The following is a 26,454-nucleotide window of genomic DNA, read 5'->3' on the forward strand; positions in this document are numbered from 1 at the left end:
CGAAGAGATGTACCCTCCTTCATTTTGGAGTTGAAGATGAACTTTAGACCTTCATGCTTAAGCTACCCGAACGGTTGTCTGAACATTCCCTTCAGGGACTCCATGATCTCACATGCAGTGATCATGGGCTCATACTTCTTGGCCAAGACATTGTTCAGGTTGGCCAAGATGTAAGCTCGGGTCTTCTCGTTTGCTCGTGTCCATTTCTCATAGGCCTCTCGAACATTTCGAGTGGCATTTTGAGTTGGAATAGGATAACACTCCTCCATAAAGATGAACTGAAGGTCATCGATGATAAGTATTGCGTTTATCGTGTTCTTCCAACTAGCGTAGTTGTCGCCAATCATTTTGTCGGTGGCTAAAAGAGCTAAAGTAGCGGTTGCCATGTTGGAGTAAATCAGAAAGCAGCGGAAGCAACAAGGATCAATAAGAACTCTAATTAATTAATTTTGGCAGTAACTAAAACATGCTGATATAATAACAATAGGGTTTCAAGCCATACCTTTGTAGAATTTCTTAAAATCTTGATTCTCAGCTGCAAACTTTTCCAAACCTTGTTGTAGACCACCTCAAGATCTTCCCCACTATTCTCTTGAAGCTTTAGATTGAGTTGTGAGACTCAAAATAAGCTTGAATTAATGAGAATTTGGAGATTAGATTACTACATTACCATGGTTAAAGACCTTCTTCAACCTCAAGTTTCTTCAGTAAAAAAACTACGAATTGCCTTCCCGATTCTTAACCCAATCTTCTTAATTTATTGCATGATTATCATGAAAATACCATTACTACATGCATTGCAGCTCATGCTTGGAAGAGACTCAAATTCATGGTGGAACCATGAACATACTACTTGAATAGAAAGTGGAAAAATCCCACTTTTTGGGATTTTCCATTTTCTATTCTTTTTCAAAATGAATTTCCAAAATGAATTTTCTTTTCAAAAATGAAATCTTTATTAATTTTGCAAAATTAATTCAATGATTAATTTTTCTAATAAAATTAATAATAATTAATTTAATAATTTAATTAATTCTAATTAATCATATATTAAATTAATTTTGCACAAATCTACCTTCATATATTTAAATCATATTTAAATATTAATTCTCTTATTTCATTTAATTCTTAAAATAAAACCTGTAATTATATCTCATATAATTACTAATTCCTTTAATTCTAATTTTAACTTTTAAAATTAACTTATCATGCTACTCTAAAGTACCATTTACGAGCTAGTAAGAGAACCTTATGGACCTACAGATCATGGGCTCCAACGATCCGAGATTTATTGGTTAAACTCATTACACCGAATTAACCCTCATTCGTTAACTAATGGATCACTCCACTAAAGCCCATAGTTGAATTCCTCTCACTGTAGATATATTATGTCCACTTGATATAACCATGATTAATAAGTTAACCCTTCACAGGTTGTTTGTAATAATGGCTGGGTCAAATGTCTGTTTTATCCCGAGATTACCTCTTGTTCCTCAAGTCCCATTGATCCTCTAATGAACAATTGATCTGTGATTCAATCAACAAACCGAGTCTTTCTCGGGCCAATGAGAGGGTAGGGTCCCTTGTTCAAGACCCGGAGTCAGCACTTAAGGGAACAACCTCTATACTATCCCTAAAAGCGGGTAGAAGTGAATTCCTTCTTGTACCCTATATCCCCAGCTATCTACCCAGTCTTACCCCCGAAATGGAGGTTTATTGAGTCGATGCTGTTGAGCCAACTCTCACCTATGCAAATCTAAAGATAATCCCGAATAAACAAGAGTTCATAGTTAGCTCAGGATTAAGGTCAAATTACTTAGGTCATCGCTTTGAAATAGTCAGTGTTAAATAGTAACGTTATAAAGTAAGAATGACTTATTTCGTGGTCCGATCTTGTACAAATCCATTTGCACAGGACGCCCCATTCTTCATGTCATAACATATATGAATCAGGATCACTTCGTTTGTAGCACTTTCCAACTCTTTGTAACAACTACAGTGTAGGCCGCATCCAATAGTGTTATCAGAATAAGGCACCCAACCTTTTTTATATACTATACATCGTTTTGACTATTTACTCGAACTTGATCCACTTTTATGTCTCCACATAAAGGTTCAAGTACTCATGTAATAGTTATGGGTCTTTTAGGTTTATTGGATTTCAAATAAGCAATACATATACTCAATAACAACTTATTAAATGTTCATAATAATTTTTATTGTTTACAAACCACGAGTTTTAGGACATATTCAATAACAGTTGGGCCAATTTACCATTTTACCCTATAGTTACATCTAACTCTTTAAGTACCACTGATTTCTCTAATGAACAATACATCATAGTCCCACTATGAGTAGACCCTTATCGGGCCAAGAGAAGGTATGGTGCCACATTGTTCAATCCCCGAAATCATCCCTTAAGAGAGCAATTTATCTGCTTACCCCTACTTTGGGGAAAGAGTAAATTTCGTCTTGTGTAGCTTAGTTCCCAGCTCCCCAATCAGACAAATCCTCTTAGTGGTAGGTTTGAGTCAGCAATCTGGCCACTCACAAGGACCGTTCTCATAGGCAGGAGTTCACAACTCTCTCACGATTAAGGTCATGTTACCTATGGTCATCCTAGTGAAATGAAAGTCTCTGTCAAGAACAACGTCATATAACGAGACTAAACATTTTGTGGTCTGATCTTATACAAACTCCTTTGTATAGAGCACTTCGCTCGCATGTCTAATACATGAATGGTTAGAATCAGACCATTTGTAGTACTTTACAACAATTGTAACATCTACAAAACGGGCCACACTTGTAGCGTCACGAGGATAAGGTTTTCCTCCTTTATCCATAACTAAAGACTATTTAGTTATCACTTAAAGCACAATCCACTTGATGTCTCCACATACATCCTTAAGTTACAACAATAACCAAAGATCTTAGTTTATTGGTTTGTGGTTAATGCAACTAAAATATCTCATATTTCATAAACTAAAGTGAATAAAATATCTCATATTATAAATCACAAAATTGTTTGTTCATATAGGTGTTTACAAACAACAGAAACTTACGAGATTTAGGGCATCAACCCCAACAAGCTCATTATCGAATGAACAATATCTTATAATGTTCTATTTCTCCATTCTGATATACCGTTTTGCCGAGGTGTACCAGATGCTGAAAGTTGGGATTGAATTCCACGTTCTATCGTATAGTCCTGAAATTCTACGTCTACGCATCTCCACCCCAATCGGATTAATGTGTTTTTAATTGTTTTACCTAATAGGTTTTCAACATCAGCCTTATACTCTTTGAACTTTTCAAAGGCTTCAGACTTATGTTCCATTAGGCATAAGTAATCATACCTTGAATAATCATTTATGAAAGAAATGAAGTATTTGTACCTTCCTCTAGCTTTTACATCCATTGGACCACAAAAATTTGAATGTATGAGCTCTAAGGGCTCTTTAACCCTATAACCTTTTCCACTAGAAGGTTTTTTAGTCGCTTTTTTCTTCAAGACATGATTCACACAGAGGTAATGAATCATCTTCTAACTTGCTTAGAAGTACATTATTTACCAATCTTTCAATCTTATCGAGATTTATGTGACCTAATCTCAAATGCCAAAGTTACATATCATTGTTCTTCGCCTTTTTGTTTGAGTGTTTGCAGTTTTAAACATCTCACGATTTAAAAGTGCTTTTGATTAAGTTGGCCTTAACACATATAAATTGTCTTCTAGCTTAGCTGAAGAGATAGTCACACCATTTTTCATAATGAACGCTTCATTAGATGGAAAAAAAAAAGACAGAGTACAATTGTTCAACCTTAAGCATCATTTCACCCTCCTCAAACTACTGGAAGGAACTAATTCCTTCCTTCTCTTTCTTCTTCTCGGTAAGGTACTTGCGGCAATTATGGTCCAGTGACCATCCACAATGCAGTAGAAGCACTTGCCCTTGTCAGTCACTTTGGCCTTGTCCTTGCCTTTTCCAACAGTGGGAGCCTTTCTTCTCCCTCATTTCTTTCTCTAGATCTTCTTAGAACCAAAAGATGATTGAGCAGACTTAATTTCTGAGCATGAACCCTTGTAAAATTTTTTGGAATGGACAACATTTTCCTCTCCTTCTATTGGTCCCTTACCTTTCATAAAGGACAGATAAGTCTGTAACTCATTCAGGAAGGTAGTTAGAGTGTACTATATTTTATTCATAACCATATTGCTGCAAAATTGAAGAAAACTCTTTAGAAGAGATTATAAGATAAAGGACACCTGACTCTGTTCGTTGATGACCGTGCCCTCATTTTAGCAACATTGAACTAGACCATTAGGTTGAGAACTGACTGGTTTTCCTTCATATGCGCATTGTAAATGTACTTGAGGGCTTTGTGCCGGAAATGTACTTGAAGGCCTCGTGTCGGATCTAAATGGATGGTTGTCTAAACATCTCTTGGAGACTCCATGATTTGACCCGAGCTTGTGCTTATTAGTAAGAACATCAAACAGACTTGCCAAGATGTAGACTCGACTCTTGTTATAGGCCTTCGTCAAATGGTTATAAGAATCTTTCAATGCTTGGGATGCATTACAAGAGAGGATCGAAGAACTTTTGTGAAACCCGGATTTCCATTTTTCCTACTTAAGTAGGTGAAAGTTAAATTCTATGTTGAAATGAAGGAAATTTCTAAGTGTTGAATAGATTTTCCTTGAGTAGTTTGAGATAAGCCTTAACTAGTGGAAATTTGGTTAAGTATAATGCCAACAAGGAACTATTCGTTGGAAGCAAAGGCAGAAAAATGACTAAGTGTTGGACAATGCGTTGGTGTGGTGTCATGTGTTGGCCATGAAGTATTGAGAGGTTACTTGGGCATGGAGAGAGGCTTAAGTATGGCCAAGGACAATGCATGTGGCAACCACTATCTTGAGAGGTTAAAACAATGCATGCGGTGCGATGGATGTGATGGTTGTGGCAGTACTACGTGTGTATGCGGCGCGATGGATGCAATGGACATGATGATATGTGTGTATGTGACCGAAGGAAATGCGTTGGTAGTATGTAGTGATGCAGTGCAAGGGCATGCGGTGATGCAGTACGAGGCATGTGGCGATGAACGCGACAGTGCTATGCGATGGTATGCAGCGATGGATACGATGGATGCGATGGCATGTAGTGATGCTGCACGATGGATGCAATGGCATGCAACGATGGATGCGATGTATACGATGGATGCGGCGGCCTTGCTAAAGTATGAGCTAGGCGATGGAACGAGCTAAGGTGGAGGCATGATGAATTGTCCTTGCGTTGCTAAGGCTTGCGGTAATAAGGTTCATGACGTTGGTTGCGTTGGTTATAAGAGATGCATTAGCAAAGAACCTAGGCGATGGTGAGCTATGACTTGAGGTGTTGAGTTGAGAACCAAGTTGACCCAAAGGTTTCTATGCATTGGACATGTGCTATGCGTTGGACATTCGAAGGCATGTGGGCACATAGGACAAGCTAGTAGGATGCGTTAAAAGAGTATGGGTCATAATCCTAGTTGAGTGCATAGGGTAAAGGTAACCCGTGCAGTAGAAGGCATGCGACCAAGGAAGAGCCTTACAAGCATCTAGTATATGCGAGCAAGTTGCGTTGATGGGATGCGCAAGGTAAGGATTGCGTTAATTGGGAATGGAATAATCGAGGTTAATGAGGCGCATATGGGGAAAGGTGCTAGGCGGCAATGGCTTGAAGGGTGACACCGCAAGGGCACAAACATAGGATGGACGCATATGAAGGATGGACGCATTTAAGGACGTCATTCGTACATGTGGCTTGTTAGGAAGAAACCTTAGGCCTTGAGAAAATGAGATGGGTGCATAAGAAGACATGCAAAGTTGAGGGCTATGCATTGGTAAAAGGGGAGCAAAACACCTTGGATTGCGTTGATGCAAGATTGCGGTAATAGTGTAAGGGAAAGACACTTGGACATGTGACCAAGTAGGAGGTGTCGGCCTTAGATCAATCTTAGACGCCTATAAATAAGGCCAAGGACTTCAGATGGGAACTCAAATTCTCTTTAAAGGACATAAAGAAGAGTGTGTGAGGACTTACGTTGGTCAAGAGGTTCCAAGAGGGGAGATGTTGTTGGACAAAAAGGAAAGGAAGTAGCATCAACTTGGGACGAGAAGTTCTCCCAAAATACTTGTGCGTTTGGAGTGATTCCAAAGCCATCTGAAAGATATGAGAGTCTAGTTTTCAGGGTAAGACTTCTGGACCGAAGAATGAAGACAAGACAAAGGGGTCGAGATATCGGATAAGTTGGGCCAGTCTTGATGTTTTTATGTTTTCGGCCAAACCATAAGGATTCATGAGCTAAGATTTTGAGGTAAGCTTCCTGAGACATTTTAGAGCATATTTATAGAAGGAAGTATCTCGAGATAAAACCTAAAACTATGAGTAATCTGAGCTTTAAATTGAATATGGATCGTAGGGTTCAAAAGGGAACCCGAGGTGACCAAGGAACTTCTAGAGAGAAAGGTTCCTAAACGATCAAGGTGAGTGACTAAAATATTTACAATGTTTTAAGAAACCATGTGCTAAAGAAAGATCTTTCAGATAAAGACATGTTTTCTAGGTTTTATTAAAGAAAGTCATTGTATGACTAGTTTTACTTAAAACTCGATACTGAAGGACAGTTGAGAAGGTATCCAAGCAGCTCGATACTGGAGGACACAGTTGAGAAGGTATCTGAGAAAAAGTACCCAAGCATGGGGTACTTCATTTTCATAAGAATCAGTTTTCTTGTCACTCACTAGGCTAGCAAGCTCATCCCGTTTTTCAAATGTTTTTCTTCCCAAGTAGCGGAATGTGAGGAGTTCCAAGGTGCTGCTAAGGTCAAAGTCTGCCATAAGCCACAATTACACTTCCAGAGGGTTTTAAAGAGTTGTTGATTGTAAACTTTGTTGTTAAGTCTTAGAGTTGTATAAACGTTACATTGTTGTAATATAAAATGGGCTTACGTAATCAGTTGTTGTTTGCCTCATTGACTTAATCAGTTGGTTGTTGAATTTGTTCGTTGGTATCAGAGTATTTCCGTAAGAATTATTAGGCAGTAAGTGTCAACAAAAGGGTCGATAACTACTGCAGTCATATCCTTTCCGAGGCTCAGAGAGTAGTCTGGGACGAGGTGTGACAACATTCCTCCATCAAAACGAACCATAGATCATCAATAACCAGAATCATATTCAGGTTAGATTTCCACATCGCATAGTTCTCTCCAGTTAGTTGTCATTTTTAATCAAAGTAATAATTGAAGAATTCATGTTGAAATAAATAACAAACAAATAATTGTATTGGTTATATTTGTCTTAACTCATCACACAATTATCCAATTAATTTAGCAAAAACCAAATGTAGTCATAGAATCCTAATTAAACTATTGATTTAGTCTTTACAGTGATACTTCAAAGGTTTAGAGCAACAGCCACCGAAGGGTGATCAACTCCTCCTCCTTTGAATTGAGAGCTAGGATAACTCTTATCCCTATAATTTTTAGCTACCGTTGTTTCAATTAAGGATTCATTAACTAGCTTAATTCATACTGTGACCCTCTCATTTTCGAATCCTATAGGTACGCTTCAACGGGCTACCAAAAGGAAAGGCAACTGTTGAAGATTAATCTAAGAAACTCTATCCATTACTGGAGTTTGCGTTGTTCCGGCTCCTATGATTAGGCCTTTTGAAGGGATGATTGCTACAGGATGACACACAGGCAGACCATAAGACTCTCACAGTGCAACCTAATGGAACAAGACCGTAAAATACGTTTACACGCGTCCTTCTCCTACGTATTATGAACACTTTCTCTATTCACCTTGCTATTGACCCATGCAAACACTTTCCAAAGGGAGGTTGCACTGAGGGCGATACGAAACCGATCAAAGATCTCACAGCGTGAACTCTTAAGGACGTGAGAGCTAAAATTTGATATATCTCATATACCAGTTTCTCCCACTAAAATATTCTAATATTTTTAGGGTTTTATTATACTTAGTTAACAACCGGCTAATGGATTTATCTAAGTCATTTTAATTTGCTCAACATAACACTTATATTGAATGATTTAACAATACTTGATTTCATTTATTGAACTCTTTAATAAAATCAACCTATTTATTGCATACTTATAAAATATTTGTCCAATTTACCTTCCAGGTTAGTTCTCATGTAGATGTGTTTCGTTTCCGTCAGCTTAAATACCCACGCCTAGACAAAACGTTCCTTAGATAAAGGTCTCTTATGGACAATTATTTTATAAATTTACCCTTTTAACGAAATTCAATTTAATCCTATTAAAACAAATTAAAAAATTAACCTATTTCTAATCTCACTAGAATAACTTCCAACATAAGCTAGGTGAATTAATTTTAAACTATTTAAAATTAATTTGGACCTACGTTTGCATGCAACTCTTGATTATAGATTTTATTCTATTTCATTAAAAACATAATACTTATATGTTAATGCTTTATTAAAACTTAAATATTTGCATCTAATGACATTAACTAAATACAAAAATTATATTTATCTAAGTAATGTCATGCTCAATGCAAATTCCATATTCATTTGATAAATATAACATATATATTAATCATTTATGAAAATTAAGCATGTACATTCGTCCATCCATCATAAATTATAACAATTATAACATTGCATGATGCATGAATATGCTTAATGTAATCATACATTCTTATAACATAACACTTATATTATGATGCATGAGCACGCTAGTTTAATTATGCATCAATAAAATATAACCCTTATACTTAATTATGATGCATGAACATGTTTATCTTAAGGTGAGAATTTTGAACCTATAAGACATACAATATGTAATATGAATTCAAACATTAATCTCATCATACATCAAATGCATAATTAAATTAATTTAAACAACAAAATTGGACTAAATTTTTGCACCATAAAACAAAATTAATTAATTAAGTTGATATAACTTTTATATCAATTCAATTAATTAATTCTAAAATTAACAAAATAACAAATTAGGTAAAAGAAACCCACTTCAGCAGCTTCATCCTTCACGCTCTGCTCTTCTCCGTCACCCACTCAGAGCATCACAAATCTGAGTGGCAACGTTGCGATGTTATGACTCCAAGCGTTGCACCTCGTCTTGCAGCATTGCAATGTTGCGATTGTAGTGTTATGACGCTGCAAGGTAGAATGCCTTTGTTTTGTGTGTTTTTCCTCCAAACTTGCATTGATCGTCTTCATTCTTCCCCAACCTCTTCAGCAACAATTGGTTTTTCAATCGACATGAACTTACAGACTCGAAGCAAAAATTAAATGCCCAAAATACAATGGACCCTTACATTTTAATTTCATAAAGAAAAAAAAAAAGAAATAATCTAACTGCCACAAATTGTAAACATCCAATTTTGCAAACCTTCATTCAAATTGCAGATTTAAACACACCTCTAAACTAATTTTTGTTTAAAAAATGTGAAGAACGAAGATACAAGAAATTGACTATGAATACAAATTGTAGGGATTGAATCCCAAACGGAAGCATGTGAACACCTTGTATCTCGAAAACTGATTTTTGAATAAACAAAAATAGTGTTCTAAAATAGAATGTGTGAAGGGTAAACATATGAAATAGCATGAGATGGAGAAGGGAAACTAAGCAAGAACTATTCTTACCTTTGAAGAGTCTCGAGTTCCATGAAAAATCCTCTCGATCTTGGTTAAAACTTCTTCTCAATTGAACTTAAACACAACCACGAGAATAACCTTGTTATTCTAAAGGATTCCAATAGAATGATAGGTATCATCCAACTAATTGGAAGAGGAAGAGGTAGAGAGATTTCTCTTAGAGAGTGAAACAATGATTTGAGTTTTGATGGCTAGAGTAAATTCACCAAATGAAATTCTTGCCCTAAAAGGGCCATAAGTAGAATTAATATGGAGAAGGGTTAACTGTTGTTGTTTTTATTGTAATTGTCTTGTTCTTTCACAATGGGATTTGGAACGATTTGCTTCCGCTCATTAGTTCTCTTGTTTAAGAGTTCTTTCAAGGCCAACATGGGGAGGACTGTATCAAGTGATTAGAGTGGTCAGACCTGGCACATACACATTGGTAGATCAGGATGAGAAGGCTTTTCCTCGCTTGTGGAATGCCAAGCACCTGAAAATTTATTATCATTGAGATGTCTATAGAATAAATAAAATGACTATTGATCAAGTTGTTATACAAAATCTATCTCATCTTTCAGCATTATCTCGATGGAAGAACGAGACATTTAAGTCAAGAATAAAGCATCACTTTAACTAAAAATGATCGCCAAGAATCAAGAATAGCTTGAAAAAGGGACTTGCTAAAATCCTAGCTCGAGCCAACATACTTGGCCCTAGCTAAAGTCGAGGTCCAGTCTCATAAAGTTCTTAACTTGACATCCTGAGCCAAAAAAAAAAAAAAGGAAAATGTGAAGGAATGGAATTCCTCCCAAAAGCGTGTGAGCTTCGTACCATTGTTATTCAATTTTGAAAAACTCAAAAATAGGGAAAATAAACAAAGATAAACATCAACATCTAAACATGCTTTTTAATAGGAGGAAGACGAAATAGAAACAACAAACCCTTGAGGACTGTCTTCTAGGTGCTTCCTCTAGACGCATGGGACAACATGATCTTGATTTCCATCTAAACTCAAGTACAACAAAACTTTCCACGGACATAATAGAACACGTACAGAGAACATTGCCAAGAAAGTTTCCTTGCTATTCTCCGGCAAGGAACAAAGGATTGTGGGATCCTTGTGCTTTTTTGGAGATGGAAGGGAATTTGTTTTACAAAGAAATTGAGAGAGGGAACTTGAGAGAGATTTTTGTTTTTCTATCGCTCTTCCAGAACCCTGACACCGAGTTCAACCTTTGGAAAGGAAATGATGGAGGAGGAGTTACAATTCCCCTCTGGTTCACGTAAAATAACTCTCGTCCAGTTTAACCTTTAAAAGTATTCTTATTAAATTTGATATATTTAAATATCGTATGTTCAAATTTTCATTTGAATCATGTTCAAATGACATCCTCCTACATAACCTATGGTTTTCATATGAATCTCATTCATATTAATTTTAAGCTATAATATTTATATGAAATACTAAAAATTTAATATGAATCTCATTCACATTCATTTTAATCTATAGTATTTATATGAAATACCATTCATAGTTTTAATATGAATCTCATTCATATTAAGAATAACTCCAGTCCAGTTCAATTTTTGGTAGTTATTCTTATTAAATTCAATATATTAAATATCATTTAATATAATTAAACTAATAATATATTTAAATATCGTATATTCAAATGACACATTCTCTCACATAATCTATAGTTTTTATATAAATCTCATTCATATTAATTTTAACCTATTGTATTTATATGGATCATATTCATATAATTAATATTTGAATCATATTTAAATATATTACTATCATATATTATATAGTATTAATTACAAAACACGTTTATAATTAATTATATATTAAAATGTATTATATCAATTTGAATCTTGTTCAAATATCTATCTCTCTTATTAATTATAAATTATATCTTAATTAACCATAATGTATCAATGTACATTATATTAATTTGAATCTTATTCAAATCTTTATCTCTCTTATATACAGTATCAATTATAAATCATGTTTATAATTAACTATGTATTATAATGTATCAATATACATTATATTTTATAGACAACATTTTTGTCATTTGAAATACTCTTCCTTAACTCTAAATTACTTAATTTTCAAATATTTATAATTAAAGTAACTATTGGTTCTTAATTAACTAATTTATTGATATTTATTGTTTAATTAATTAATCTATTAAAAATATGTAAGCTTGTCGTACTTAATTTCATAAATTCAATACAAACATAAATTTTGTTTATGAAATTTTGATAGCATTTTCTACACACAACCAATCATAGTAATTTTTTTTATTCCCAAACATCCTATTTTTATACATTATTTATTCGGGTACATTTATAAAACATTAAACCAAATGATTCTTCAAAGAAGTTTATACATGTAAAAATTGAATGTATTGACAATTTTCAAATATATTAAATAAAAAGTCTAACTTGACTCACTTAGAAGTTTAGTTGAAATAATTACATGTCTTGAATAATATTTTTCAAATAAAAATATAAAGAATTAGTGTTGATCTATGCACTTATGAAATTTTAAGATTTAAATTAATATAAATACTAGCTAAGAGGTTAAATGGATACGATTTCGAATAATTAAGAATAAAATTTAGAGTTGATTTGGAAATTATTTGTAAAAAACGAGTTGTTTGAAAAATATTTACAAAAATGGGACTGATTTTTTTGTCTGATTAGGTTCAGTCTAGTTGACTGAACACTATGGAATTCAGTGTTTAGAAAAGACTGAAACAGTTGGCAGATTGGCAGACGTGAACGATAGCGTGGCGGACGTTGAAGGACAGCTCGATTCAGTCTCTTTCGTGGGAAATACTGTATTACTCCGGATAGTTAAGGTGTTAAAAAAAAAATTGGATGATCCGAAAAAAATTAATGGGTTGTGTTGATTCATGAATTTATCTAATATAATCCCCCAATCAACTAGAATAAATTCAAATATATTTATTAATTTTAAAATATATTTTTTTATTACTTATAACACAATTATTTATACATATATTGATTTTAATTTTATTTAGTTCTAATATTTTTTTCGAATAATTTATTTTTTAACAACTTTAAAAATAAAAAATTTTCATTATATAAATTGAAATTGAGTTGTTAATCTTAATTCAATATATGAAAATTATTAAATTAAAATTTTACATATTTACGTTTTGTTTCTTTTTAGAATAAAATTTTAAATAAATGATCCGATTAACCCAAATCAATCAAACTCAAATATTTCATTATTGGATTAAGTTCATTTTTTTAATAAAGTTATTTGGTCGAAAAGTTGGATCTAAAAAGTCTCTCAACCCAATTCAATCAAACCCATGAATATCCTATTGATAACACATCCTTCCGTTGTAACGATTTGAACTGGTATTTTTCTTTCCTTTTTTTATTTTTTTTATTATCTCTCTTTCCTCTTTAAAACAACCTAAATAATAGCATTTTAAAATCACAACTCCTTCAAATATTCAACCCTTAACCGATAAACGAAAAATAGCCGCCTCTAAATATCTCTCATCAGTCATTTGAACAATATTTGTAAAAATGGGATAGATTCACCCCTTAACTGATAGTTGCATATTTTTCCGTCTTTTTGAAATTCAATCTTTCGAATAGATTGAATCTATCCCAATCTTACAAATATTGTTCAAATAATTTTTATTTTTATACTTAATTCTAATTTCCAACCTTTAATTGAAATTTTGATATGTGATCTAAAAGGAATCTATTTAAAGTATGGCAACATTAGAAATTGGATTGAAAAAATACAATAAAAAATTGAGCACTAAATTGGGAAAAAAAAACTAATAGATTTTAATGAGTATCTCTTTTATTTTGAGGAAATATACATAGATACATCTTGTGAATCATAATCATAAGCTTTTAAGTGACAAATTTTGTTTAATATTTTTTTGATATGAGTGATGAGAAAGTATACATAAAGAAGAGTATATCTTGTGATGCACCACTGAATGTTACTTATTTTCGAGTTAAGGTTCCCGACCATCCGCACATCACGGACAAAATGTGATGGCATAATCAGCTCCACCCGTGCAAGTAAAAGTACTCGTCTTATCATCATAAGCGTAACTATAAGCTTGCGGACACTGATTCTTGAAAATTATTGAATAATTTGTCGGCGGACAAGTTTCCGGCAGATTATGGTCGCCACTGCAGCAATATTCCGGCTGATTGAAAGCCATACAAGCACTTTTACAAGCGATCACAGCGCCACCTTGATCTGTAATGGCTAATTCCGATGGACAGACAGCATTTACATTTCCTAAACAGAGTACCGTTTGGCAGCCACCCGAACCACCCATGGGGACCACTGCGACGGGCAAATTGAAGCCGTCGACGAGGCTGATGTCGAAGAAATCTTGGCCGCCGTTCGGCGCTATGGTGAATTCAACGAGGCTGGCTGGCGGAATTGCGCCGGCACCGTTACATGTGACTTGGCCACTGCCACAATCGGCGGTTGCGCAAGAGAACTTTCCACTTGCATCTGTGGAGCAGAGAGTTCGAGCCCAAAATCTGCCGGACCACGGCGGAGAAGTCGTTATCGTCGTTGTCGATCCGGGGAGTAATTCGAAGCCAGTGGTTGAAAGTTGGTTGCCGGCACCGGTTAAGGCTCCCGGCCAAATTGGGAATGAACAGTTGTTTCTAATGGCAAAATTAACAGAGTAAACCCCTGCAAATATAATATAATTAATTGATTTGAATTCTGATGACGAATCATCCCATGGTCCAATCATAATTTATGAAAGTCAATTGAATAATTTGTTATATTAAAAAAATTTATACTGGAGCATAACTTCTTTTACAGTTTTCTAATTAAAAAAAAGAAAGAAAGAAATAAAAGAAAAGAAACATTATAAAAAGAATTTATAAAAAAATTGAATTATGATTAAATATTTGAGTAGAAGAATACACAAATACAAAAATAACTTATAATGCACGTAAATATTTTTCTTTAAAAATCTATTTGTTTCCATATATATAAAAGGCACGGGTTACACTAGAAACACAACAAAAAATAAATAATAAAATAACATACTTTTTTTTTTTTTTAATACAATTGAGATAGAAGATTCAAATTACAGATTTTGTGATTATTAACACAAGCGTATGTCAATTGAGCTGTAACCATCATATTTGAAGGTTCTTAGTTTACATTTTTAATTGGATAGAGAAGCCAATTTTAAAAATGTCAAACTATTTATCGAAGACTTTTTTATTGGTGTCTAGATAGACAGTAGATTTCTATAAACCACTCTATCAAAGAAGATTAAACTTCTGCTATTTTGTATAAATAGTTTTCTTATTTTTCTATTTTTAAAAATCCTCATTTTAAATCTCAATTGGAATTAAAATAATCATTTTAAATATTTTTAAAATCCTAACAAACAATAGGGAGATTTAACTTATTGAAAAAGGAAAAAGAAAATGCACCTGAAAAGGAGAAGATGATGAATGAAAGTCTAAATAATTGTATTTGGAATGCCATGGACTCTATTCGTAAACTTGAACTTTCTAAAAGAAAAAAATTATTATCTTTGTGATATATGAATATGTTGGTAAATAGAAAGGCTATTATATATATAGTCCATTCATTGAACTAAAATAGGTAATTCAGAAATTATTAATAATGCATGTCTTTTATATGTATATATATTAAAAGAAAATATTTGGCATGCGTTATTCATAATTTGCGTTATTCATAATTTCGTATTAATTAGGGCAAGTCCAGGTTGGACCCTCCTTCTAGGGCAAAGTTTCCTTTCTACTTATCATCAACAATAAATGCGAAAAAAAAAAAAAAAGACAGCTATAAGTTATAACTTATCCCTTTTCTTACGGTTTGGTTTCAACAATTAATTTTTTTTCTTTATCCTCTTTCAAATTTTCACTCACACTTAAATCTAAGACAAATTTGCCAAACCCAATGGGGCAATTGCAAGGTTGGCAAAATAGGGTATAACAATTAGACCCATAGCCCAAAAGTTTAACCCTTGCATAAATGTTACATTCGGCCAACCCAAACCAAAATTGTAATGGAAAAGTTAGAACTACACTTATCTTACCTTCCGCCTTCCAGACTACCACATTCGAAAAAATTAGTGGAGCTGACGAATGTGGGATTTTCTATCAGTTTCCCTCTCAATTGTCAACGATTTGGGGAAAAAAAAAAAAGGGGGTCAAATCTAGAGAAGGCAAGAAATAAAAATAAATAAAATTATTATAATAAATAAAAGAACATGGCACTATGGCAGCAATTGACTTGAAAGTTGATGAATATTTGATATACGGCTGATATGTTGATTGATATGTGATGTGCTACTGATATACTATCGATATGCTTAGCAAGTTGATTGATATATGATATATAACTGAAATGCTATTGATATTCTTGAAAATTGTTTGACATGTACTGATATACTGTTGATATACTTTTGATAGACTTGAAAGTTATTTGATATATGATATACTGTTGATATACTATTTATATTCTTGAAAGTTGATTAACATGTGAAATATTTGATATCGGCCGGTGGTTGGATGTCATTCTCATAACCCGAATGGGCAAGCTAAAACGAAAGTAGTCTTTCTGAAAGGTTTCCTCTCTAATTGCTTAGAAAGAAAGGGAAAATAAAAAAAATGGGTAAGGAAGAATTGAAGTTGGTTTTCCCTTATTGCATGTCACTGTCACTTTAGGTCTAGGAAGTTTAATTTTTGATATTTCGAGCCAGAGTAGGGGGAACGAATTGAGGGTTCTATAAAACTAGCTTGGGCTTTGTTTAGGCTTAGGTAGTGTGGTTTTGAACTCATTTATGTACGAATAGGTTTGAAGATAACTTTCTTAAATTGTCTCAATTGATTGCTTGTCTTTGAAGTACATTGTTGATTGCATGTCTGATCTTTATAGATTGTTAAAATGTGAGTAACGAGCATCATAACCGCTTGATTGTATGTGATCAAGCATTAAGTTGGGGGATGTTTGATAGCACCATACTAATGCTATTTTTCCTTGCTTAATTCAGACTCGTTTGTGGATTTTATGTGTTTATTATGCTATTTTGTAGGTATTCGAGCAAAACATGCATATTGTAGCTTTCGAGATCAATTGGGATTGATTTGAAACTGACTAAAATGAATTTGGACATCCGGAGCTTCACGGATGCAAAATGACCAAAATACCCCTAAAGCCAGCATAATTACCCTCTAGAGAGCATAGAATTACGCCAAAAGGCATAAAGGATGCTTACTGAGAGTGTAGCGCCCTTACCCTTACACTCCAGCCTTACACTTAAATGTAATGGCCAATGTAACAGGGCGGCATAATTACACTACTCACAACGTAGTTACCCTACAAACATTAATGAAATTTCAAAGAAAGGCGTGCGTGCGAGAGCGTAAAGCTCAGCGTAGCTAAGCTGAAGCCTTACGCTACAACAACCAAAAGGCAACGTAATTACGCTCCTTGCAGCGTAGCTACGCTCTGCATTGTGTATAAATATGTTCTTCGATTTTTAGGGTAGAGATGATATAGTTTTTGCAGTCTCCACACAAATTTTCTTTGTATTTCTCACCTCCCAGCTCTATTCTTGTTTATTTGATTAATTTTTTACATTGTAACTCATCTTGCCACGTTACGAGTGGCTAAGGTATGTTACTTTCTCGCTTAGGATAAGATTGAAACTTGTCGATTCTTGGTTGTGATACTTGATTAAACTTTTAGTTGTTGTTGTAATTTTATTTGTTCTTGAACAATTTTAACTTCTCTATGCTTAAGAAACGTTTATGGTTTGATCACCCATTGTGATTTTCTTTGATTGCTAAAGAAGAATGCATCTTTGTGTGTGATCTCATTAAGGCGATGTAACAACCCGACCTTTTGAGTACTCTGGAAAAGGCCATTATGACTAAATACACATTTAAAACCCAGATATTTTGTTAAAATAATTCATTAAGACAATAAGGATAGTTTTTCCAAAATAAACTCGAAAATAAATAAATAATAAATAAATAAAATTTTTATTCGGGGTCCCCTAAAAAAATAATATTCATAAAGAAAACATTCAAAACGTTAAATTTGTTGTCTCACATTAAATTCTAGTTTCAAAACATTCAAATGAAAAAAAACATAAACTGAGCCGAAGTGATTTCTCTTGTCCTCATATGGCTCTGTCACTGGTCCTTTTTGTCATTCGTCAATCTGTTCCTGTCATTCTCTGAAAAAATATAAAGGAATAAAGGATGAGTATAACAATCCCCAGTAAGTGATCCTATTACCGGGATCAGGCTGTGCATTCACATACAGTGAATGCTTGTGGTTAGTGGAACTTTCATGGTGAAGCTGTTCTGGAATGGCTAACTAAGGGGATAACTTGACTCGCCTTAACTTGCATGTCTAGTGGCCTAGTGGCACATCATCAATCATGGGAAAAGAAACATAATCGTGTACCCGTCGGTTCATGCATATCTAGTGGCTTGAAGGCACACCGTTAATCATGGGAAGAGAAACATAATCGTGTACCTATCGATTCACGCATGTCTAGTGGCCTGAAGGCACACCGTCAATCATGAGAAAAGAAACATAATCGTGTACCTGTTGATTCATGCATGTCTAGTGGCCTGAAGGCACACTGTCAATCATGGGAAAAGAAACATAATCGTGTACCTGTCGGTTCACGCATGTCTAGTGGCTTGAAGACACACCGCCAATTATGGGAAAAGAAACATAATCGTGTACCTGTCGGTTCACGCATGTCTAGCGGCCTAAAGGCACACTGTCAACCATGGGAAAAGAAACATAAACGTGTACCTGTCGGTTCACGCATGTCTAGCGGCCTAAAGGCACACTGTCAACCATGGGAAAAGAAACATAAACGTGTACCTGTCGGTTCATGCATGTCTAGTGGCCTGAAGGTACACCGTCAAACATGGAAAAAGTAACATGAACATGAACCTGTCGATTCATGCATGTCTAACGGTGTAAAACCCAAACCCTAATTACTTTAAGTAGGAATAAGTACTGAGATGTCTTCTAATGAGTTAAATGAAACCATGTTTTAAAACAGTTAAGGATGGAAGCAAGAAGAAATAAGCTCTTGTGTAGCTAAGTGTAAACCCCGAATTCTAAATTCCTAAACAAGTATGTTTAGCGAAAGGAATAATATATTAAATATTTTTAATAAGTGAAAATTCATGTTATTTATAGAAGTTGTGGAGAAAGGAAAGAAAAACATATTAAATAAGGAAATTCACTTATTGATTTGGCACGTGGTGGTTAATCCTTGAATTCGGGAGGCAGCAGGAAGATTAAAAGGAAGAAGAAATCCAAAAGCTTGGTTTCGGCAATCTACACGAGAAAATTTAGTAAAATCGGTGTCATTTGGAAGCTGGGAGAATCTAGTTTTTAAGGTTATCTTGTTGAAGAAAGATTGCAGGAGAAGAAGAACATAAAGTGATGAAATTACAGAAGAGACGGAATCTCGGGTTAATCAGGGCTCAAGGTGAAGATTGGAAGCTCTAGGCTAAATTATAATGAACTTTTGGCTGAAATTTTAAGGTAAGAAACTTAACTCAATTATAAACATGTTTGTAGGAGGAAGTTTCTTCAAAAGAGGTCTGGATTTTAAGTTATGATTTTTTAAAATTGTAAAAGAGAATTGTATATAAGCAGACAGCTGCTTGAGAAAAACAAGCAAATAGCTCACCGTGGAGATTATAGCAAGATTTTGTGATGAGGATCTCGCTAATGAAAGAAATCTCACTAATTTTGTGATGAGGATCTCGGTCTAGAAGGAAATCTCGCTAGAAATTGGGCTGAATCTCGCTTGAAAGGTGAGTATCGCTAGGATGAAAGAATCTCGCTCATGAGGATCATCTCGATGAAGAATTCACTCATGATGAGTATCTCCTTGGTAAAGTTGTCTTTGATGATGAAAGTTCTATTTGAGGTATTTTGCTAGGAATTCTAAGTAGTTTAACCGGGAATTATGTCCTTTCAGGCCAAGAAGAGCTAGGAGCGGCGTATAACTCGTTAAGAGGCCAACGAGCTATGAGTGACTATGTGATGAATTGATGTTTTAATGATTTATAAACCATGATTTCCTTGAAGTTATTCTCATGCTAAATGTTAGAAACTATTATTTCTTTGAAGATATTCCTCATGCTAAGTGTTTAAATGAAGTGCCAAGCAACGTATTTGTGAAACTGTTTCTCATGTTAAGTAAAACATGTTTTCCATGGAATCGACATGATTTAAATATGTTATCTTGTCCAAATACTTTTAGTATGTTTAAGTAACTTCATTTTTATGATAAACTAGTATGATAGATGAACTAGTATGATGATTTGAGCACTAAGCCTTAGTGTTCAACTAAATGTTTATGACTAGTTTTATTTAAAACGCGATACCGAAGGATATTTGAGAAGGTATCTAACCAACTTGGTACCGAAGGACATTCGAGAAGGTACTGGATCAACTTAATACCGAAGGACATTTGAGAAGGTATCTTAGCAACTCGATACTGAAGGACATTTGAGAAGGTATCTGAGTAGAAGTACCTAAGGTATGATGGTACTCAGTTATAACCAGGTGCACGTAGGTAATACAACGTTGAGGATTGAGCAAAAGGGTTCTCCCCAACTAAGGTTGACGTTGAGGGTTAGATCTAGTAGTTCACTCTCAACTAAGGATAAAGGCAGTCATATCTTCTCCTAGGCTATAAGGATAGTTTGGAATTGTTAATGCTTATGAATGCTTATCACCGCATGATGTTACTAATGTATGAAGTTTTCCAAGTATGTTTTCCATATCTAACGCATGCTAATAGTTTTTATAAGCTAGTTCCACACGATTTAAGCCAACTTATTTTATAAAGTATGAAGTATCCGTTAGGGTTAAAACTAAGCTTGATGTGCTATGTTTATATTTATATACCTAAGATTGCTAAAGTACATGCGTTGATATTCCTAAACACAATGAAGTGGAGTACTGAAGGTAAGAAAGGTATCTGAATAAATGTACCTAAGGTGTTGACGGTACATAGAAACCTCTACGTACACGTGGTAGTTTTGAAGGAGAGGCCGAAGTATGGGTCTCCTAGACCATAAACCAGTAAAGAGAGGCTGAAGCATGGGTCTCATGGCCGATAACAGACGTTGGGAGCTAGAGCGAGATATGCTCGTTCTCAACTAAGGAATAATGATGTTTATAGTGTTTAAGAGTAGTTATCAATGCTAATGTCTAGAGGAAGTTGCTTGAGATGCCCATCGATATATTTTTAAAGAGATCGACATAGGGGTCCCTCTTAGCTATAGTTCGATATGAAGAGCTCGAAGTAAGGGTCTTAATTAAGATTCAGGTTTCAGATACAAATGGATGTAAAGGTTTTATGTACACGTTTGTTTGATATATTTTAGTCCAGTATTATGTTTTCGAGCTTTCAGTTTAAGCATGAGGTTTATGTTTTTATTAGTCACCCACTGGGCTTCTAGCTCACATTTTCAAATGTTTTCTTTCAGGTAGCAGTTCCCAAAAGACTATCCTGCTGCTACTCTGCCACTCAAAGAAGCAGGTTGAGGGAAGCGCAATTGAAGACCTATGTTAGTTAGTACACATGTGTCTATCTAATGACTAGTATTCTTGATGGGGTCACTAGGTTGTATTATCTAATGACTAGTATTCTTAAAGTAATTGGGATTTGGGTTTTACAAGAATAAAGAGAGTTTGGTTTTTGGGAGAGAATTCACAAAGAACTCCTTTCTCTGTGAACAAGGTTTCTGAGAGAAATAGAGAAGGGAGAGAGTCCTTACAAACCCTTATTGCAGAGAGCCACCCACTTCAATAATGCGTGATCACTAAACCCTTGCTCCCAACTTCATATTTAATTAAATTAATCTATCAAATTAAATTAAATTATTAATTACATCAAATAATTAAATAAATAAATAATTTACTAAATTAAATATCTAATATTTAACTAAACATTTGAATCTTATTCAAATGTTTGTCTCTCACATAATTAATATGAATCTTATTCACATTAACATTTAACATATAAAACTATATGAATCTCATTCATATTATTTTATTATTCGAATCTTATTCAAATACAATAAATCTCCTTTTATTATATAGTTTAGTTTCAAATCTTATTCAAAATAAATTTTAAATTTGAATAATTCATATTCTTTCAAAACTCTTGGTTCCTTTTTACCCGTTACGAACTAGTGGAGGACCTAATGGATCTACATATTAGAAGCTTTAATGATTCAACATTAACTCATTAAACTCTTTGATTATGTTAACAAACATTAACTTTTTGATATTGTATATATTAGCTTATTGATACATTTTGGTTACTATACCCGCAAAAGTCCATTTTGGTTAGTTTAGTTAAGATATCAATTATGTGACTGATATAATTTGAATATATTAATCGTTATCTCCTTGAACTTGCAATCAATCAATCCATTAAACTCTTTGAAAATCGACAATGTTCACAACTAGAATTTTCTCATACCTTTTGCACCGATTTTCATCTCAAAGCAAATTGCCGCTGCAAAACTTGAGGATACAACGACGGTGAAGTGCCCAGAGTCAAAGTGCACAATGGTGTTGGAGTCGAAGATGTGCGTACAAAATAAAAATGCCAAAATAAAATATAAGAGGATAAAATTGAAATTTATTGAAAACGAAAAATAGTATTTAAATATTTTGTTATATTTGCAAAATAAAAAAATTCAAAATCACGGTTGCATTTTTCTTAACTCGTTTTATCATCTACTACAAATTTCCTAACCTATATCATAGTGCTTATACTTGGATTCCCTACGACCCGATCACACATATTGTAAAAAAAAAAAAAAAAAAAAAAAAAATCTAAGAGAAAATTTTATGCCAAACTATATGTCCATCTCAACTAACATCCAAAGCATCTAGCTAGTGACAAAAAAATATGTGTTGAAATTCTTCCATCATTTGTTGTACTTAAAAAAAGACATTATTTGCTTGTGAAATTCTATCATATCTATTTCAATAACTAATTAAATAAATTCAGCAAGGGCGATGTTAATTTGTTAAATTATTTTATTAGAAGGAAAATGATTTTTTTTAATAAAAAAGTTCTACTACTTCAATCCTAAAATATATATGTATACACAAACTATTCTAGAAAAAAAAAAAAAAAACTTCCAACAATTAAAATTGATGGGGAACCACGCCATTTACTTCTTGCAATGATTCTCAAAAGTTGAATTACACACAAAATTAACAAAAATGTAAGAGTAGGAATACACAAATTAATTAATCACCTTTAAAGTAGGAAATTAACACAAAAAGGTTCATGAAAGAACCCAAACTGAGGCTTTTTGAAACAACTTTCATAAAATTACATAAATACAAATGTATTTTAAATTCGTTTGATAACCATTTGATTTTTAGGTTTTTTTTCAAAAAAATTAAGTCTATCAATATTACTTCCACTTATGATTAGTTTCTTTATTTTATTATCTACTTTTAAGAGTATTTTTAAAATTGAAGTCAATTTTGAAAAAACAAAAAAAAATTAAATATTAAAATAAAAAAATCAAACGGTTATCTTAAATTTTCTCTACTTAAAGTTTTTGCCTTCGAAGGTCTGACCAAACTGCCAATCGGGGGGAGCAATGTGCCATGAAGTGGAGAATCTGCCATCACTGGTTCGAACCCTAAAGGTGAGAGACTCGCCAACCATCATGGCGTTGGTGACCCATTTTTGACCCCACGAACGAGACATGGTTGTCCATTTGAGCTTACGGTGACCCTTGACTTGGACACTGGTCACATCTCCAGCTCCTCCCACGTTCCACACTAACACTTGGTTGAAATATGGATTTCCAGTTATTGTGAACCGGATTCCTCCTTGCTTTTTGCATGGAACCCTATAATCAATCACAATTCATGATTCATATACCACGCCCATTAATTTATAACCATTAATACACACAAAAATTACAAAGTAAGAGGTGGGAAAAAATGCAACATAGAGTGAAAGTAATTAGATGTTAAATAGTTATGATTGGAAATGACTTCTGGACTTAGATTCATAGCAAAAAGTCAAACGGAAATAAGAGAATGTTGTCCCATATTGGAAAATTAACCAATGCCTAAAAGGTATAAATATCAAGACATGCTTCAAATATTATAAAGTTTGGTGGTGGTGGAAGTATATGTCCGTTTTTCTTCCTATTTAATGAACTTTTGCATCTATTTTTATTGGGATGGCCTAAACTTCATCATTTTAACCAATTATTCTAATATTTGTAGACAGAAAAGGTACAACTAAGACATTGTTTGGACCCATTTGATAATTAGTTATTATTATTTTTTAAAAAAAATTGTTTTCTATTTTTAGTTTTTGAGAATTAATTAGCCGAATTTTCTTATTTGTTACATTGATTTGTATATTTCTTAAATACAAGACTTGAATTTTTAGCCAAATTTTTTAACAAATTAAAAAAACTATTTTTTTAGCTTTCAAAATTTGACATCATTTTTTTTAAAACATCAACAAAAAGTAGACAACAAAACGAAAAATTTAGATGTGACAAAAAGTAGATAACAAAACATTGATAGACTTAATTTTAAAAAATAAAAATAAAAAACTAAATAATTATCGAATGAGGTTGTAGTTTTTTGTTTGTTTTTTTTTTAGGTTTTAAAACGTAAGTTCTACTTCTACTTATAATATTTATTCTATTATCCACTAACTATCCAAGTTTAAAAAACTAACCAAGTTGGGAAAGAGAACAGAAAGGAAAATAATAGTTTACGAACTTTTGGAATTTAACTAATAATTTAATTATCTTTTCAAAAAATAAGAAAATAATGGATTGAAATAAATTTAAAAGACAGAAATTAAAAATGAAATGTTGTTATAAAATAAAACCCAAAATAAAAAATTCAAAACAAAAGTAATTTAAAATGGTTCGAAAAATGTATGGGTAAATTGGAAAACATACGCACGTGCGAGAGGTGAAAATAATTTTTTTTTAAAAAAATGGTTACCTGCGGTAAGTGATAGGAATAATGCCAGCCTTGAACTCAGCAATGTTGGGGAAAACAGGCTTGGCTATATCGAAATGCTCGAGAGGGGGATTGCACCATCCGCCATTGTCACTAGCAAGGTTGTAGTTTGGCGGGCAGTGGTTGGTGCCCGTTACTATCAGGGACGGCTGCCCGGGCTTGCACCATTGAGAATCCTCCACACATCTGATTTCAAAGCAAGCCCCACAACTCTGTCCGTTATTAAATAGCGCCATGCTCAGCGCCGCTGTCCGCATCCCATACCCTTCCTTTTCCACGTCGTCATACCCACATGCACTACCTATACATATCCATTCCTTACACGATAATGTTAAATCAACCAAAAAAAACTTAATAGTGATAAGCTATAGTAAATTTAATTAAAAAAAAAATCAATGTTAGCTGGATAAAAATTTATCGTGGGGCAATTTTTAAAAAATAAAATTTATATTTTTATATTATCTTACAAAAAGGATGCATAATATATATTACCCATATAATTATATCACTTTGATACCATCTTACGTTATTGATTGACTTGAAAGGTTGATGGATTATGATAAATTTAAAGTTAAAATACTATTTGGCTCTTTGTACTTTGAAGCTTATTCAATTTTAGTCAATAATGTACTTTCAAATGTTTGTTTTTAACTTCTGTACTTTCAAGAAATCTTAAATTTAATCCTTACTGGTTATTTATTTATTTTTTTGTTATTTATCCTCGTATTCACTTTAAATATTTATTTTTGTTTAGCCAATTTCAATAAAAATTAACTGTGAAGAACTAAATTTAATAGATATTGCCAAAGTGAATTTAACTCAACGATAATTGACATGACATTCATCTCTAAAGGTCAGGGATTCAATTCTCGTACCTAGAAAAGAATTTAAGTTTTATTGAAAATATAAAAACTAAAATTGAATATTTGAAAATATAAGGACTAAAATCGAATAAATCTTAAAATATTGAAACAAAAATGATATTTTTAGGTAAAGAGAGAAATCAGATCTTGATGGACATACCGAAGGTTCCTGAGCCACCTTCATAGAAGGTAGCATGAGCGTGCTTCCAAGGGCCGGGCTTAAACGGCGGCCTATGATGCTTTTTAATAAACTGCGCGGCTCCCAATTGCCTACGCGCTTTTGCATAAGGTGGGAAACGTCTCAACGAGGCTGCTGCATTTGCATCAGAAATTATATGCAACAACACGATTAGCACAAATGCCCATAGCCCTTGCGTTGACAATGATAATGGTTTACTCATTGGCACCTTAAAGAAAACACCCAACAAATTTTATTTTATTATTTTTTTTTCTTTTCTTTTGTGAACTATTGGCCTTTTCTTCTTTTTCTTTTATAATGGTTTTAAAATGAATTGAATTTAATAATTCTCTCTCTTAAAAGGGTAGTGTGATTTCTAAATTTAAGGTGGTCTGTTTGTTATATTCTATATATACGTTAGGTTATTGTTGAATTGTGGGTAAGAGGATGTGAATGAGTTCAGGAGTTAAAATAAGGAAATTAAGTGTTTTGTTTCCCTTCCTTTTCTTTTGTCTCTTTGTTTTTTGTTTTACTTTGTTCTTTCCAAAATTGGGGTTTACTTATTTATTTTTTCCAAGAAAAGGAAGTAGGCAAGTGATTCTAGTGGTTATT

The 26,454-nt window shown here is 33.5% G+C and overlaps 2 protein-coding genes across 2 annotated transcripts; both read right to left on the reverse strand.

Moving 5' to 3' along the window:
* Positions 1 to 13,532: 13,532 nt before the first annotated feature.
* LOC120074278 (thaumatin-like protein 1b) lies at positions 13,533 to 15,277 on the reverse strand. Its single transcript, XM_039027351.2, has 2 exons — positions 15,177 to 15,277; positions 13,533 to 14,415 (listed from the first exon to the last, which is right to left on the reverse strand). The coding sequence occupies exons 1-2, from the start codon at positions 15,229 to 15,231 to the stop codon at positions 13,739 to 13,741; spliced, it is 732 nt and encodes a 243-aa protein (XP_038883279.1). The 5' UTR covers positions 15,232 to 15,277; the 3' UTR covers positions 13,533 to 13,738.
* Positions 15,278 to 23,226: 7,949 nt separating this feature from the next.
* LOC120074277 (expansin-A9-like) lies at positions 23,227 to 26,108 on the reverse strand. Its single transcript, XM_090311492.1, has 3 exons — positions 25,825 to 26,108; positions 24,784 to 25,102; positions 23,227 to 23,657 (listed from the first exon to the last, which is right to left on the reverse strand). Exons 1-3 carry the CDS (start codon positions 26,063 to 26,065, stop codon positions 23,348 to 23,350), a joined length of 870 nt encoding a protein of 289 aa, XP_090167618.1. The 5' UTR covers positions 26,066 to 26,108; the 3' UTR covers positions 23,227 to 23,347.
* Positions 26,109 to 26,454: the final 346 nt, after the last annotated feature.

Source organism: Benincasa hispida, chromosome 3 (assembly GCF_027475165.1).
Source record: "Benincasa hispida cultivar pf3 chromosome 3, pf3_genome.v1.1, whole genome shotgun sequence".
NCBI lineage: Eukaryota > Viridiplantae > Streptophyta > Magnoliopsida > Cucurbitales > Cucurbitaceae > Benincasa > Benincasa hispida.

What these genes read in the sequence shown, in the direction of transcription:
- LOC120074278 (XM_039027351.2), bottom strand. Translation starts at nt 15,231, where the DNA reads ATGGCATTCCAAATACAATTATTTAGACTTTCATTCATCATCTTCTCC. An exon ending in CATCATCTTCTCCTTTTCAG is followed by an intron (nt 14,416 to 15,176) that starts GTGCATTTTCTT and finishes TTATATTTGCAG; the next exon opens with GGGTTTACTCTGTTAATTTT.
- LOC120074277 (XM_090311492.1), bottom strand. Translation starts at nt 26,065, where the DNA reads ATGAGTAAACCATTATCATTGTCAACGCAAGGGCTATGGGCATTTGTG. An exon ending in AGGTGGCTCAGGAACCTTCG is followed by an intron (nt 25,103 to 25,824) that starts GTATGTCCATCA and finishes GGATATGTATAG; the next exon opens with GTAGTGCATGTGGGTATGAC. An exon ending in ATTCCTATCACTTACCGCAG is followed by an intron (nt 23,658 to 24,783) that starts GTAACCATTTTT and finishes GATTGATTATAG; the next exon opens with GGTTCCATGCAAAAAGCAAG.